The sequence below is a fragment of the Ruditapes philippinarum genome, unplaced genomic scaffold (assembly GCF_026571515.1).
Source record: "Ruditapes philippinarum isolate M1 unplaced genomic scaffold, ASM2657151v2 ctg2098_1_1_1_1, whole genome shotgun sequence".
Classification (NCBI taxonomy): Eukaryota; Metazoa; Mollusca; class Bivalvia; order Venerida; family Veneridae; genus Ruditapes; species Ruditapes philippinarum.
Genome location: NW_026860044.1, coordinates 177589 through 195756, shown reverse-complemented (window position 1 = coordinate 195756; position 18168 = coordinate 177589). Strand labels below are relative to the sequence as shown.

The following is an 18168-nucleotide window of genomic DNA, read 5'->3' as shown; positions in this document are numbered from 1 at the left end:
TGTACATTTACAGCTGATGTGTAGATTTTACAGCTGATGTATACATTTACAGTTGATGTGTACATTTACAGTTGATGTGTACATTTACAGCTGATGTATAATTTTACAGCTGATGTGTACATTTACAGCTGATGTGTAGATTTGACAGCTGATGTGTACATTTACAGCTGATGTGTACATTTACAGTTGATGTGTACATTTGCAGTTGATGTGTACATTTACAGTTGATGTGTACATTTGACAGCTGATGTGTACATTTACAGCTGATGTATAATTTTACAGCTGATGTGTACATTTACAGCTGATGTGTACATTGACAGCTGATGTGTACATTGACAGCTGATGTGTACATTTACAGCTGATGTGTACATTTACAGCTGATGTGTACATTTACAGTTGATGTGTACATTTACAGTTGATGTGTACATTTACAGTTGATGTGTAGATTTACATTTGATGTGTAGATTTACATATGATGTGTAGATTCACAGCTGATGTGTACATTTACATATGATGTATACATTTTTTAGCTGATGGTACATTTAAACATTTGGGGGTTCATTTAAGTGTTTTAATTACATTTACACTGTTAAAATTTTGGGCCCAGGACAACTTTTAAATTTTTTCAGGGAAATTTTATTGTTGCTATTTTCTTGGGCGTTTTCTGTATCCAAAATTTCGATTTTTAATTTTACTTTTGAAATTTAAAATTTAAAATTGATAGGTTTCCCAAATTGTGTTTTTTTAACATTGGGTTTTTGCGGAAATGTGTTATTTTTTTGGGGTTGTGTGTGTGGGGGGGGGGGGTTTGGTCGGTTTTCTATTTTTTTGGGCAAAATTTAAAAAAGGGCTTTTTTTCAAATAAGATAATTTTTTTTAATTGGTACAAAAATTAGCCTTTTTTTTACGATGCGGGTTTCAAATAAAAAACTACCCAGCAATTTTACTTTTTATCTTAAGAGTAAATAATTGTATCTACTTATTAGTTCCCTGTCGATTGTAAATTAAACCTCAATTATTTATTCTTGTTTTGTATTGTATGAGTTATATCAAGGTGTCACGTGATATTTGAAAAAAAGATGGGACAGATTAAGTGACAATATATATATAAGTCTGTTAACTCAATGTTACGGTCCGGACACATTAAGTGACAATATATATAAGTCTGTTAACTCAATGTTACGGTCCGGACACATTAAGTGACAATATATATAAATCTGTTAACTCAATGTTACGGTCCGGACACATTAAGTGACAATATATATAAGTCTGTTAACTCAATGTTACGGTCCGGACACATTAAGTTACAATATATATAAGTCTGTTAACTCAATATTACGGTCCGAACACATTAAGTTACAATATATATATAAGTCTGTTAACTCAATGTTACGGTCCGGACACATTAAGTGACAATATATATAAGTCTGTTAACTCAATATTAACGGTCCGAACACATTAAGTGACAATATATATATAAGTCTGTTAACTCAATGTAACGGTCCGGACACATTAAGTTACAATATATATAAGTCTGTTAACTCAATATTACGGTCCGGACACATTAAGTGACAATATATATAAGTCTGTTAACTCAATGTTACGGTCCGGACACATTAAGTGACAATATATATAAGTCTGTTAACTCAATGTTACGGTCCGGACACATTAAGTGACAATATATATAAGTCTGTTAACTCAATGTTACGGTCCGGACACATTAAGTTACAATATATATAAGTCTGTTTAACTCAATATTACGGTCCGAACACATTAAGTGACAATATATATAAGTCTGTTAACTCAATGTAACGGTCCGGACACATTAAGTTACAATATATATAAGTCTGTAAACTCAATGTCCGGTTAAGGTTGAGCGTTGGACTGTGAATCGGGTTCGATTTCCGGACGGCGCAGGTCACTTTCGTTGTGATTGATCATGAAATTCTATCTTCGGTCATTTGCACTGTACCTCTGCTCTGATATGTACTGAAGTAACCAGTTTCTTGCGAAAGTGAAGGAAACTCTTGACAGCCTTCCAAGGAACGATGCGGTGGCTGAATTGTGCTCTGGTAAATTCAATGTGGCTTACTGTCGTGATCCGGAGTGGAAACTACCAACACCACCTCGTCACATTTTTAGACAGACAAAACTACAGTGTATTTTTTTTATATATTTATTACATAAATAAACAATATAATTGAAATAATATAAATAAGCTTTCCATAAGGCTAGTAGTGTTTGAGTTTATTGCACATTATATAAATCATAATAAATATTCATACATGTATGGGAAATGATTTCAAAAGATAAACGTATCAATATTGAATAACCAATAGATATTGCCAATATGAATTAATTCTATTTGATTATTTCACATCTTAATCAGTTGGTCATCATATCATAATTATTCATATGAGTTTATGAACATAAACTTTTATATTATTTGGTCTTTTTGCCGCTTTATCCGTTAATATATATGGGACGTGTAGCATTTATATTAGCCAGTTGGTCACTCGTACAGTTCATGATGATTTCTTTTTCTCCAGCTTTGACAGGAGTAAACTCCACAATAATTTTCACCGCTTGGCCTTGATTAATTCCCCTGAAAATATATAAATATGAAAAGGATTATGTACATATGTGTACATGTATTGCCATGCAGAATCATTAAAATCTACCATTTTGATAAATGGTTTTACAAAGAAAAAACATGACATATAATAATATCAAATTAAACCAAACAGGTAACAACAAAAATTTATGCTAAGTGCATAAATTAAAAAAAAAACTTTCTGTTCTTATATGAAAATGATGATAATGTCAAATTTGATATTGGAGTATATGGCAAAGAAAAGCTTCAGTATTAATAAAATTTGTGAAATGCTTATTTCGATTTGGCGTAATCGCGTTGTTCCCTTTTATATGATGCACATTTTATTTGAAGCCAGAACGAGAGAGGGCGTAACATACTAAAGACCAATGGTGACATTTCAACTATGAATACTCTGGAAATGTCCCCACCGGTCTTTAGTAGTAACGTCATAACATTAATTCTAATCTATATGATTCTTTGGGAATTAATGTTTAGAAATCGATGTTTTTAACAAATCACTGGTATTCGTCTTTATTTAAAACTTACTTCTGGGTAAGACATCGTATGTTCCGAATTAATTTGAAATTGCAATTTTTCACATGTCTACATTTATCAGTAATATATTATTTTTTTAATAAATTAGTTTGAAAAGAAAACTAACGCAGCAATATATAGAAACTGATGCTTACTGCAGCTTGTATGTGATAGGGAGCTGTCTTCCGGGACCTTCAGCTCGCAGGTAACAGTTTGTTAGTGGTACAGGTAATGGGTTTGTGAATGTTGTCTCAGCTTTGAACGGCTGTCCAATATATCCAGTATCTGGTGCCTATAGTTATGATTAAATAAAATTGTGTTACTGGTAAATAATTTTTTTTATGAAAGTTTTTATGCTAAAAAATAGAGCCGCACCAATGGTTAAAGTCAAGCAATGTGGCAAAGCCTATAACTGTACATATTTACGTATACGGTAAGTCAAGTTAATTATAGTCTTATTAGAATATCAGTATGAAAAGTACGGAAGCTGTGACCTAGTGGTTAACGCGTCTGCAGCTAAATCAAGAAGTATTTTGTTCGAGCCATCCTCAGGTCATGACTTCGAATTTCTTCATGCTACAAAAGCACTGGTTATAGTCTGCAATCGGGACTAAGAAAATGATTTATATAGCTAGCAGTAACTTCTTTATATGAAATCATAAATGTGAATATCCTCGGATATCTATGCATTTGTTCAATGCGTCATATGTCCCCTTTTGGAAAATTTTTAAACTTCTTTTTTCTCTACGTACTGCATTAGTTTATAACATCTGGATTCATTTGTAAACAAATCGTGAAATTAACAACAAACGCTTTGTTAAAGAAGTCATGCAGACAGTACCTCTATAGTAAGATGAGGTTTTCGCAGTCGAACTTCCACAGTGTCGGCAAATGTTTGCTCTGTTTCTTCAATCATACATGAACACGTGACACTGAGGAAAAAATGATCTGTTAATTTGTCCAAATAAAGGTTTACTGGCACGTCTATCCTGAACATCTTCTCTAGTGAACAAACAAGATATAGATTTTGGTAACAACATGATACAAATCATTAACACACTGATATTAACAAGAAGCATCAACGATGGGTTTGTTATAGTCGTTTTACCCTGTTTTCAATGATAACGCATTAACGTTTCAGTAATTTCAAAGGTACTTATTTGTATTATCATAAATCATTAACCGTTAGTGTTACCATATATCATCATCGTCTAGTGTTATGATAAATAATAAGGCATAGTGTATTATCATAAACCGTTACAATTTATAAAATCATAAACCATTTGTATTATCAAAAACCATTAACTGTTTGTGCAATCGTAAACCATAAACCTTTTTTATTATCATAAATCATTAACCATTTGTACTATAAATCATCTATTATAATTAGGTCAGTAAGCATGTGTATGCATAATTAATATTTCATATTTTAAATTATTAAGATTTGTTTTGATTTTGTTACCAATCTAATTTTTAATTCAGTGTTTATATCATACTAATATTTCACTTATTATAAATATAAGATTGATGCTGTAATACAACACTTATGGTCCTATCAATCTATTTTGATCAAGTATAACAGAATATCGCATAGAAATGAGATTACATAAACGAAAAGGAAGAGAGATCAAAATAGTATACCATCCTTGCCGCTGATTGCAGTTCTTGGGAGTTTTCCCTTTACTACCTCTTTGTACGGGACTCCCGTGTAATAAATGGTCTTCACGTTAATTAGACCGACAACCGTCCTTGTCTTTTTGCTTCTCTGATTCGTTACTTTTAGTGAAACTTGTAATGTTTCCCCGATAAATGTGTTATTGTCAGCACTGAGTTCAAATTCAACATCCTACGGAATATTTTTAATTAGCATCGTAATTCTTTATATGGGTATAATTGAGAAATAAAAAAGAAATGATATCCGCGCATTTACTCTTCAGATTATATTTGTCAGTTAAGTGATCGAAAAGATGCTAATAATTATAAAAAAATAATCTGCAAAACTAGTGTAGATACAATGCAGTCGACAGATTATGCTTTGTAGGAGCACATTTGTCTCGGAGCACATTTGTCTTACGTAAGACCGATGCGGTCGCATTTGTCCCACATAAGACAAATGGGACCTCAAATGTCTACCAAAAAAACTCATTTGTGTGACAAATGTGCTCCAAACAAGTTTTTTAAGGGACAAGAAAGCACATTTGTCTCATGTGTTTTTAAGGGACAATAAAGCACATTTGTCTCATGTCTTTTTTATGAATTATTTGTCATATATTTCTCCACGGCAGAAGTTTTTTTTTAGAATCGAGGTTCGCCGTTTCACCCCATGTCAAGTGTAATCATCAATAGGTTTGCTTATGCTTTCTTGATGAAAACTTTAAGTGAAACTATTAATTATTAATATCTCTAATTTCAAAAAAATTGATTGGCTTAACCTGAAGGCGTACATTGAAACATACTAAATCCCGTTCACGATGGTACAATGGTGACAGCGCGAAAGCACGATGGTACGTGATGAAAACGCCATGGTGCGACGGTGAAAACACAATGGTACGAACGTGAAACAACGATTGTGCGATAGTAAAACAACAATTGTACGATGGTGAAACAACGAAGGGCTCGATGATGAAAACGTGATCGTACTATGGTGAAAGACGATGTTACGATGGTGAAAATACGATGGTACGGTATGATGAAACTGCGATGGGGTATGATGATGAAAACGCGATATTATTTTCTCCATCGTGTCATCACATCATCGTGATTTCACCATCGTGCCATCGTGTTTAATCATCGTACCATCTCAATTTCACTTTTGTACCATTGTGCATAGCTGTTCAGGGAGTCTCGACAAAAATGTTACTTATGTCCAAACGAAACACCGTAATCGGTTGATATTGAATGATATAATATCGTGACTCGTTCTGCATCTCGCCGAAATCATGCGTCTAGCGAAATCTCGCGTCTCGCTGCTCATCTCGTTCGTCGACGCGAGACAGGAAATTGATTCCAGGTCATATACCGCTAAGTAGTAGTCCATTTATAGTCTACATAAAATCACTTAAAGGCCCATTATGCCAGAGAAATGCTATTATTTGTATTCTTTAAAAGTTTTTTATCTTATAGCTCCAAAAAGTTTCTCATTGGCTAATTACCTGAAGCATTGTTTCATCTGCTGCTTTTTTGCAGTTTGTACAGTTGAAGTGATTTAGAATTTGTATTGAAGTCAAAATACTACTTTGTTTACATTTATCTACTTTCATGACGCATTATTTTACATTTATCGCTTACAAGCATCTTACTTCATAGAAATCATTATTTGAATATTAATGAATATTAATGAATTCATACTTGCCCTATCTAAAGAAGTAAAAATTTATTCATTTCGGAAATCTCGTGGTACGGGATACTTCGACATTGCGAGATCTTGTGATACAATATCGTGTCTCGCTTCGTGTCTTATCGGAATGTCGCGTCTCGCCCGATTCTGAGTGGCCCGATATTCCATAATTATGGCATAACCCGGATTATTTCAGGAACTCATGCATGTTTTAAGTGCTTTTTCAATGGCGGATCTGAGAGAATGACAATTTTTTATACATATATTTCTGATGGAAACAGAATAGTGTGTAATGGTCTTCTTATTTTCTTTTATAGATCATTTAAGGGCCTCCGTGGCCGAGTGATTAAAAAAAAAACAACACTTGCCCCTAACCACTGTAGGCTCTAGACACATACACGGGGCGTCGAACTATTCATCCGAGGATCCCGGTCAGGGTCCAAATGCGGAATACATATCCGCGTGCGCACGTAATTGCTATCACGTGCGCACGTAATAGTATCGCGTGGCCACGTAAAAGCTATCGTGTGCGCACGTAACAAATAAGAAAATTCTATGGCCCCTTTATGCCACCGTAGATACTACCTTGTTTTTGCTAAGAATATTTCTAGTGCCATAAAACATTTATAAAACTTTAAGCATTGAAAAATAAACGTATCACAATTAATAACGATAAGAATAGACTTGCTGCATATGTGTTTAGGTTCTGGATGCTGCACATGTAAAAAATTTCATTGTGACATGCAGAACAGGTATATTGTTTATAATTTAATAAATGATTCCTATGCATTTTTGACTGACCGGAAGTGACCACAAAACGGTATTATAGATACAGAAAACACAGAACAATGGCTGGTAGCCGGTATACAGATGAGCATAATCATTACCTTTTAATAATGTTATGGAAAAATGTGAGACAAATGTGCTTCAAGTGTCCTTTCTATTGTGTGTTGAACACATCTGTCTCATATCCAATTTGTCGCAAATATGGATATTTACGAACACATCGGTCACACTTCGTGAGACAAATGTGCTCCGAGACAAATGTGCTCCTACAATGCTTTGTAAAGAATCATTGACGATATTATTCTGTGAATAATTTGCACTTTCCGTGGTCTATATAGCTCCCACTGCGACGTCGAACAATATTATGTACATTGTATTGTTGGTAGTTTGAAGATGTTGTATTTGTAAATACAAGTAAAAAGTAAAATTCTTTTTTCATTTACATTAATAGCATCATTTCTAAAAAACGTTCCTGGACTTTGAAAATCATACGATAAAAGCGAATCATTGGTGAAAGAACTCTACCTTTTTATTGTCATCTTCAGAGTCATCATTAGCTCTATACGACTTGGCCTCTTCAACTGCAATGCGCTCTTCTTCTGTACCTAAAATGTGTTGTATAAATTGTGCACAACGTTGTATTAGGTTGTAATAAAGCAGCAAACTAATAGTAAATAAACACTAATTAATTAATTAATTTACGTAGGCCCAAACTAAAATTCTTTAAATTAATCTAACAAACACAAAGACTCCCGAATTTAAGTAATTTTTCTGGACTTAAAAGGAATACGTTTAAATTTGAATTATCAAATTCAAATTAAGATACTGGCCTTTTGCTTTGATATTTTTTTACTGAATATTGTTTTCATTCTAAGGTATTGAAGACAAAAAACAAACAAACAGGTATTAATTTTTAGTAACCAATATCTTGTATATCAGTTTAGTAAGACTGCGCCCACGACACTCACAAAGTTTCAGAATAATAGCTGTTACAAACCTTCCAAATATTTATATTGGTCGGTTATATCTTCTCTATCTTTATCTAATCCAGTCATCCAATCAGTTGATGCTGAATTAGTCAATGGTTTCTTCGTACTGATTAACTTTCCAACACTATATCACAAATATAACATACATATTAAGTTAGTACAAGGTTGAAACGGTTTAATGAAAATAACCATGAAACTGAAAAGTCTGCCATTTTTATTGAAGTAGTCAAACAGGATTCAGGTAATGAGATGAAAAGTACAATATGGATCATCTTCGGTGAGTAAGAGCAAGATGTGCCGCACAATTTTACACCCTGTTCCCGGTGATGTAAGGGCAAAGCAATGTAGTAGGAACACTTTGTACGTTCTTATGCTGATTTTCATACCAGATTTATCCCGTTCTGGATCTAAAAAGGTTAAGTCCATTGCTTACTTACCATAATCAAGACATGAGCAACTTACAAGCCAATCGGCCAGAATGCACGCATGAAATGAGGCCTATTTTTCAACTTATCTTCAACATTGCATCTGTAGCGACATAAAATATTAATCAATACATTATAATCAACATTTTTTGTTTCTTTTAGACTCAATACATACAAACTTTTATCTGTCTTCACAGCTCGAAGCTTGCCTGGTGAATAACTCATCCATAGTATTTTGTCAGCGTTCACTTCGGCAAATGCCATTGGACCGTCATATGGAAGATAAACACGCCCACTTTTGATTGCCTTCAATGACATCGGTCCTAAGCAGTAAATTCCTACAAGTAAATAAATGATAATATAATACTGGCATTTGTCAAGAATTACACCATATACATGTACATAACCGGAAACGTATTTGAAATTTGGTTTTTCTCACATGTAGCTATGCTAAAAATGGAATCTTACAGTAATGATATCATTTTAGGTGCTGGAACAAGAGATGATTTATATGTCAATTCTATGGAATGCCGGTAGGGACATGCCAATTTGCTTATTTGCCAATTGCTGAATTGCTTATTTGCTAATTGCCGATTTGCTTATTTGCTAATGGCTGATAGTCTTAACGACAAAGTTGCTTATTTGCCAATTGCTGAATTGCTAATTTGCTTATTTGTTAACCGCTGGTTTACGTATTTGCTTATTTGCCAATTGCTAATTTGCTTTTTTGCAATAGAAATACTTTACACTGTGCCGGAAAAATATGGAAAATCTGACTACAGACAACTAGTTGAGTCAGATCTGTTAACTTTTACCAACAGCATTCTTGTAAATTCAGTGTTTTTCCAAGAATACTGTTGGTCAATGAATTTAGTTGCAGTGATGCCTACGCAGATATACGCAGATATATGTCTACAACTGATGGCTGACATGTCCTTGAGAACACAGACGCTTGGGGGTCAGATCCCGTACCCCAACATGATACGTGCCCCTTTTTAAAATATTTTAATATTTAAACACGAATTGGACATCGTTAAAACTGGTTTTCAAGCAATTTTTACATATACCGGTATGAAAAAATGCCATATACGACCAAGTCTCAATAAAATACTTAATGGTTTTATCGTTGTAACAAATGTCCAATTCGTATTTAAATAAAATTTAAAATAGTTTTGATATAGTGTTTACAGACGCGTATCACGTTAGGGGCAGGATCTGACCCGCCAGCATCTGTGCTTGAGAATGCCTTATAATGTGTTGCAGCTATAGATCTGTTTGTGCAGCTTAAGTCAGAGATTGATGGCATAATAAACACTTGATTAGTCATATATAAGTGAAAATTATTGGGTAAAGATTGAAAATAAAAGAATTTGAAAACAAAACTATTTCTTATTTTATGGCATATAAAATGTCGTTATTCTCAGCAGATTTGTCACAGAGGGCCTCATTTTAGTGGTATGAACACATAGTATCACAAATGATACATTAATTGGTGCATGCTTAACACGGGTGTTTGTCTTTGCACTTAAGCAATAGGCTGCGTTTTTAGCTCTGTAAGATTTTGAGATCACTTTTGTCTGTGTGTGCATCAACATTTTGCTTTGGTTCAATGTTTTTGAAATTTGGTCACACTTTTCCATTTCTTCATGTTGTAATATTTACATGCTATCAGGTGACCATGACCATGATCATGACCTAGGGTATAATGGACAAAGCCTCTTTGAATATTGTGTATGCATGCTGCCTATTTAATGCTTATGTGAAGTTACAGTTAGATATAAGCAATAGTAACAGAGATATGACAGAAAAACAAAGGCTACTTTGTACAATACATTGGTGACCTTGACATTCAGTATATAACGGGCACAGCTTCTTCATGTACATGTACTTTGTATGCAAGCTAAAACTGAAACTCAAGATAATTAAAAAAAACAACTACTTTCTGAAACTGAATTTATTTTTTTCGAAATTGATTAAAAAGTATCCATCTGTCTTTCTACCTATATTCTAGGTAATGATCGATGGATTGATCATAATTGTCACAAGTTATAATTAACAAAACTTTATAAACATAATAACATGATATAGGTTCATGAGCTTGAAATAAAGTCTACAAAGACTTGTTATTTTATATCAAACAAGAACTTCGCGAGTCGGACGTGTCGCCTGACAATAGCATAAAAATTTATGTATATAAGCAAATAAGCAATAAGCAAATAAGCAAATTGGCAAATCAGCAAATTGGCAAATCAGCAATTAGCAAATAATCAATTAAGTAGTTGGCAAATAAGCAAAGTGGCATGTCCCTACCGGCATTCCATACAATTCTAACGGTTCCGACACATGCAATACACATTTTTATATAATTGAGTAAATTTTGTAACGACGTAGGCGACTTCAAAGTGCGGGCAAAATGTATAATATTATGTTGATTCTTTAATAATATGTACTCGAAATTCATGTTAGAACTATTTGTTTGAGACCTACCCTTGCTCTGTTCTTGCGGTGTAGAATCTATAGCTTGCCAGCCATCATATCCTGGTGGTAGATCTGGTCGAGTCATCCACACATCATTCCATGAATGAAAATTCCTAAATATATATTGTAAAGTCTGTATGAAAATTCTACATAAGTTACTTTAGTATCATTTTAATTAAACATAAAAGAACAACATGCATACTCCTCGGATATGCTAACATATACATTTTGTACATGTATCATGAAAAATTAAAGAAGACGGAATATATCAGAAAAAAAGACCAGTCCATAATATATACATGTACATGAATCATATACAGAATATTTCCAAGCATAGGAAAACTTACATAAAACATACAATAATTCACGATCAAAGCAAGATCAATTAACATTTATCTTTATTCAAACAAGATGTAATTAAAACATTGTCTTACCAAATAGAATCTGTATTAAGCTCTCCAATTTCTTCAAAATTTCTATCAAAATATGTATCTACTGTGATACTACCATCAGTGTCGTGTGCTGAATTGTAATTTGTCACAGATCTTGCTGGTATACCTAGAGCTCTACATACTGAAATAACAAGACCATCACACTAGTACTACTAATTCCACTTATACTAGTATCTAATACTAGACATTTGTTGATAACTTCTCGAATAAATCAGAAAGTCTTTAACTTTTATGAAACACAATACTGAAAACTGTTTTCATCCAGGTTGCATACTTATGTTGCCAATGAAAGAGCAGGTTCACTTTGTTAAAACGTTTGAATTTAGAAAGTAAAATGAACTTTAACATGTTTCGAGACCTTTATACCAATTGATGTAAGTCTTTAGCAATAACAAGTATGCAAATCAGATAATTCGCTCACTTCGTTTTTCCAAAACACATTAATGTTCAAAATAACCTAAAAATGAAAAGCGATTTCAATTCTCTCTAAGAATTGCACTTAATATCGATTTTTTTATTTGAATTTTGAGAAACGTTATATTTATGAAAGTTTTTAGCTTTAACTTTAAGACTTCTGTGGAGCTCCATTAAGGCTTGATTTTTATAGAAATCAGATTCATTTGATTTATGATTATATTTGTAAAAAAGTTACCGGTTGTAACAACTCCAGAAAACGTAAAACATTGACCATACTTCACAGGTTTCTTATATTTGAAATATTCATCTAGAATTGACGCACTTCCGGTCCAACCAAGCGGCGAAGTTCCGTCGTCATAGTGACCACTCCAGTTTCCGATAATGACCCCATTTTCGTCATTACTATTCACCTTAAATACACAAATACATACTCTACCAAAATTTATAAAATTTCACATGCGACTTTATTAAAACGTTATATACGTCTTTTGCAGTCATTTATTCAGCCACCGTTTAGAACATTATAGAGCACGCAAATGGTACTGTTGGTCTTTTTGCACAACATTAAGTCAATGGTTTTTTATTGGTGTATCTTGTGTTCCGAAAAAATCCAATTATTAAAGTGGAATGCGCAGGAAAATCTACTTAATGAAAATATCCACAATTCGGTGTTGAATTTGAGTGTTAAAGCCACATTTCCGATTTTCTAAATTAAAACATATTCAATACATTTCTCAAGAACATTGGATAATCATCCGCATTATTACTTGTAAAAAAAACACCCAAAACTCACCAAACTCGAGATTTCACGAGATACATGGACAGCGTCGCCTCGTTTATTATCGGGCAGGTTTGATAACTCGTCCAGAAGAAACATCACACAGTCAAGGACATTGCCTGTAAACTGGTAGAATTAACAAAACAAACATGAACAAATAAACTGTGGCATGCAATATTCTTTTTAAAATTTAATTCAATGTCATCGAAAATGTGGAATGCGTAATGATACAGGCGCATTTTAGAAATGACATACGGATTGGTGTTCTTAAAAGTTAGTTAAAACGTCGCCGTGCGGCCATAGTAACAAGACAAGTAAGGTTTACCTCAGTTATATTCAGTTCATATAAAAAATAACAATTTTGTTGTATGAAAAAAAAAACACAAATTAAAACAACAAACAAACAAAAAAACGAAAGAAAAAAAACAGTGCCGCATAAAAAATCAGCATTGCTTAGACATAAAAGTAAATCACCTGTCCAAAGTTCCATGGAATAAAAGTTATCTTTTTCGCACTTCCGCCGTAAAGTTTTCCCGTTTCATTCAGAATGTATTCTTTCAGTAAATCGCCATCCTTCATATATACCTGGTCATCTAAAATAACAATGTTTGAAAGATTTAGTGAAAGAAAATATGTGATTTCGTTGTAGCTGTCCCTAACTGTTGTATGATAATGATGGTAATAATGATGTTCGTGATGATGAATCAGATGATGATGATTGTGATGGTGGGGATGTTGTTGATGGTATTGGTGGTGATGGTGGTAATGATGATGATGATGATGATGATGTACAGCCTGTATATAACACACACTTTTACATAGTGTTAACGTATATCTGTAAACATGTTGTAGAAGCTGTCGTTTTAATGTGGGGACCCAAACATGAAATTAAGAAAAATGTTACATGCTCAAATGCCACTCACCTTCACACCATGGATTAAACAATATGTAGATTGGATATTTGTAACCAAATCTCAACACATTTGAATTTGCATTTCTTCCATGTTGTTGAACATCTATTTTTACATGCCATTTACCAACTGGGCAAGAAGGCGGAGTATCTACGCTGAACGTCACAGACGCGCCATCTATCGACTCAGTATTGAGATTCCACTTACTCTCTCCGTAACTTGAATGTGAGGAAAGTTTGAGCTCCACATGGCTTCCTCTAGAAGGAAGTGGACGTTTTCCTAGAAAATATCACGAGAGTTGATTATCGTAATATACGTATGATTTAGATAAAGAATTACTTTAGCGTAATAGTGCGATTTATACCACGTAAGCGCGTTTCTATTACTGGCACGATAAAGCCTATGATGAATTATTTGGATAAGACATGATAAAAATTTATAGTCGAGACCAGTATTGATTACATCTAGGAGGTTTTCAATATAATTATAATTATATAATTATAATTATTATGATTGCATGAATTGCATTTTTTTTTCAAATTTCAAATGACCCTAATCGGCTTCCGTACAATGTAAAACTGAATCTGGTAACGTTAGCAACTATTCATTTTTTGAGAATAAAACAATAAATTCTATCTCAAAACTATTTAAAGTGTTTTATGACAATATATATTATTGATATCGATGAAGAAGGACTTAATCATAAAATAAATACTGCAGCCATAAACTATGTATAATTTTAAAAGATGGACTTAAAGATAAGATTTTATGCAAGTTAATATAATCCAGTTCTGAACAGAATGTGTTTAGTAACATTTTCTACAATCTATCCGCCCTTTAAGTATGTATGTAAAGATGTGTATATAATTATGTATTTTAGTCCAATCAACAGATAAGCGTATAGTCTTACCAAATTGAAAAATTATTCGAACATCATCATTTTCAGGGTTAAAATGCCTGTCAAATGTAAACTTCATGTAGAATTTCTGCCCTCGTCTTACGACAAGCACTTGACGACTGTCATACAATTTGGCATTGGTGATATCAAAGTCTTTAGTTCGGTGGGTCTCTGTGTTATATCTGATATTCATGTCAATCCCGGTCACTTTCAGGCTTCCGTAACCTTAAAATACATTTACATAGTGGCTTACTATTTGTACGGAGTTCTGTTACGGCCATCTAGAATTATAAATTCCGTTTTAATGTACGTATAATTTCTAGCAGAAAATGTGTCTACTTCAGTCACGTGTCATTATATAAGCTTTCAATATAAATGGTATCATTTATCTGAATTGACCACTTTAGCTCTATATATGTTGAATTATCATCTTCAATGTTATCAAATAATGAAGCAAATATTTACACCGATTTGTTTTAGATTTGCGTATTTTTTATTTATTTTTGGTATAACATGTTTATGATATTGGTTACTAGTTTCCGGTTGCTTATAACATGAACTTGATACGGTCAAATAAAAGTTTAATGTTTATTTTTAAGGTTTAAAATATTCGTGTCATCTCGTCACGCTCTCTATGAAACAGTCATTTAGAAATCGATGAGCGGACAAGATATGCCGTTGCTTTATGTCTTACTTCTGTTCTAAAAAGGTACTGGAAAATGACCAATGAGGCAAAACTGATACCACACAGTCCCTAAAATGTATGGAAATTACGTCATGATAGTTTGTGTTTTCAAATTCAAAGACACCATACATGCATCATGAAATATAATAGGTTTGGTGTATATTTTACGGTGTTCCGTTTGGACACGTTTGGACAATCGTGACATTTTATTTATTCTGTACCCGCGATGCACGATGGAACGATGGTGAAAACGCGATGGTACGATGGTGAAAACGCGATGGTACGATGGTGAAATCACGATGGTACGATGGTAAAAACGCGATGTAACATCGCGTTTTCACCATCGTACTATCGCGCCATCGCGATTTCACCATCGTACCATCGTGATTTCACCATCGTACCATCGTGTTTTCACCATCGTACCATCGTGCCATCGCGTTTTCACCATCGTACCATCGTGCATCGCGGGTACAGAATAAATAAAATGTCACGATTGTCCAAACGTGTCCAAACGGAACACCGTAATATTTAGTCAGGTTAATCCAGTAATTTATAAAGCTCGTATTGCACCCTGCTGCAAGTTCACATATTTATAATATTCGTCACGGTACGTTTACAAATAGATAAGCTATAGGTATCTTATCTTAAAGAAATTGAAATTAAACAAGTTTAATGAGGCGTAACTTCGAGTTCAGTGAGGTAGCGGTTTAACTCAGACGTTAAAAAATTTGTTTCTAACCACTAGTATGCATGTACTTATTTTATATATTTATTCGTTTATTACACTACTAGTATCTTAAACAATTTATTTTGTATGTTAAAATGACATATAAAACAATAAAATGAGCACAGTCATGCACCTGAGTTTTGTTTAAAAATATATAACAAGTTTATAGAAAAAATCGTTGAATGCAAAAGAAAACGAACATATATATAAATGAATGAGTGTAATTTCTTGTAATTGTTTACCTTCACCATAGGTCGACGATGAGGAAGAATTGTAATTAACATAGCGGTTCGAGCCCCAAAGATAAGTTTCGTAGTCCGACATAAAGTCGTTTCGTGGACGCTCGTGCCGATTGTATGTCCTCCGCCTACCCTCCATTCTATCGCCGTAGCGTGGTGGTCCTGCAAAACAAAACCCTATAATAATAATAATAAAGTCCATGAAAAATAACGCATTTTTGCAGTATTCGTTTTCAACTACTACCAGCAGCCAATACTCAAAATAAAATTGAGAAATTAACTTCACTTGAAAAGTGCGAAGTTTCGTGTAGCTAAAAAATGCTGTCCTTTTTGTTATGTACTTTTGAAAAACGGCAAATCTTTAGGGAAACGTTTTTTGTGCTTATAATCTTTTACAAGGTAATCGATTTTTTTTTTCTTTGAAAAATCTCAGATAGAAAGTAAAAGTGTCAGGTCGAAAAACGTTAGAAAGGGTATCATTTTTATAAAATACCACTGCAGTGTATAAAATGTTTAAAATTTCTTTAGAGCATAAACTTCAAACTAAAAAATCCCTTAAAAAAAACAACAGCAACAAAAACTGACGGATACAGAATTCACGGCTAAAAGCTATTTAAAAACAGAAAGGGATCGGCGGGGTTTCTCTACGTAGAGTTGGGTTGGCCGAAAGAGAGAATATTTATAGGCCTCACTATAAAATAAACACACAACAAATTAAAGCTATGGGCGTATATAAATATGGACCTAGTTAAAATGAACCCCAATATCCATTTATGAGAGTCATGTAAATAGTGCATACACTTGTCAACGTTATAATCATTACTCTCGCAATACAGAAGTTGAAATTTGTTCTTAAATATCATCTTAACTCAAAATCTAAAACCACTTTAAATTTAAAAAAAAGAAAAGAAAACTATTTACCTTGACTTTAAAAGGCGACTTTTTATCCGGTGATTTTATTTACCACTTCTTTTAAGTTACAACAACCTGCCAGTTACAAAATTCTTTTTCACCTTAAATACTTTATTAGTTTATTGAAGCGATATACAAGATAGACATATCGCTGTGTATCATACTGCAATTTCTCTTTTATGTTTTTCAAACTCCATCAACCGGTTTTGGGTAAACCGGGGGTGTGTTCAATAAACATAATTTTTAATACTCAGACATTCCTTAAATATTAATTTATGAAGTCAGCTAGTATACATAGTATATAGCTGAACCAATCTCAGTTTCCGGTTAAGAAGAGACCTTAAAGCATAGGTATCATTTATAGGTGCCTTAAAGAACCAGGCCCCGTGTTCGAAAAGATTTGAGCCGTGTCATGACAAAACCAACATAATGGCTTTGCGACCAGCATGAATCCAGACCAGCCTGCGCATCCGCGCAGTCTGATCAGGAGCCATGCTGTTCGCTATCAGTTTCTCTACTTATAATAGGGTTTGTTAGCGAACAGCATGGATCCTGATCAGACTGCGCGGATGCGCAGGCTGGTCTGGATCCATGCTGGTCGCAAACCCATTATGGTGGTTTTTTCGTGACGTGGCTCATTTAAGGATCAAGATTGGGATCAAATTTAAAAACTCAAATATTCCCCATTGTTTAACCTCTAAATAGGTTGGTTTCTTTGCAAATCAGCAATTTATTAACATTTTGAATATGTACCATTTTTATCTAGCAAAATATACAATCAATTTTAGTTTGATGAAACAATGAAAATAAAATCCTAATAATTTGATCCTGATCTTTTCACGGGGCCTGGGCCGCCTTTGGAACGTGCATGGACACAGATGCGTACCTCTGAAAAATTGGGAGGGGTTCTTGCAGATACTGGTAACCAAATGCGTCAGTCAAATAAAAAACAGAAAGAATAAAAGTTTCATTTTAACAAATGGTTTCTACAATTACAACATCAA

General features: G+C 33.6%; 1 protein-coding gene across 1 annotated transcript; it reads right to left on the bottom strand.

Moving 5' to 3' along the window:
* Positions 1 to 2226: 2226 nt before the first annotated feature.
* LOC132758702 (hemocyte protein-glutamine gamma-glutamyltransferase-like) lies at positions 2227 to 17272 on the bottom strand. The gene is made up of 16 exons (XM_060750398.1): positions 17174 to 17272; positions 16256 to 16414; positions 14614 to 14826; positions 13716 to 13982; positions 13267 to 13385; positions 12808 to 12918; positions 12250 to 12424; positions 11580 to 11718; positions 11155 to 11258; positions 8843 to 9005; positions 8251 to 8366; positions 7779 to 7858; positions 4772 to 4976; positions 3972 to 4132; positions 3286 to 3422; positions 2227 to 2605 (listed from the first exon to the last, which is right to left on the bottom strand). The coding sequence occupies exons 2-16, from the start codon at positions 16389 to 16391 to the stop codon at positions 2464 to 2466; spliced, it is 2268 nt and encodes a 755-aa protein (XP_060606381.1). The 5' UTR covers positions 16392 to 16414; positions 17174 to 17272; the 3' UTR covers positions 2227 to 2463.
* Between the last annotated feature and the right edge of the window lie 896 nt (positions 17273 to 18168).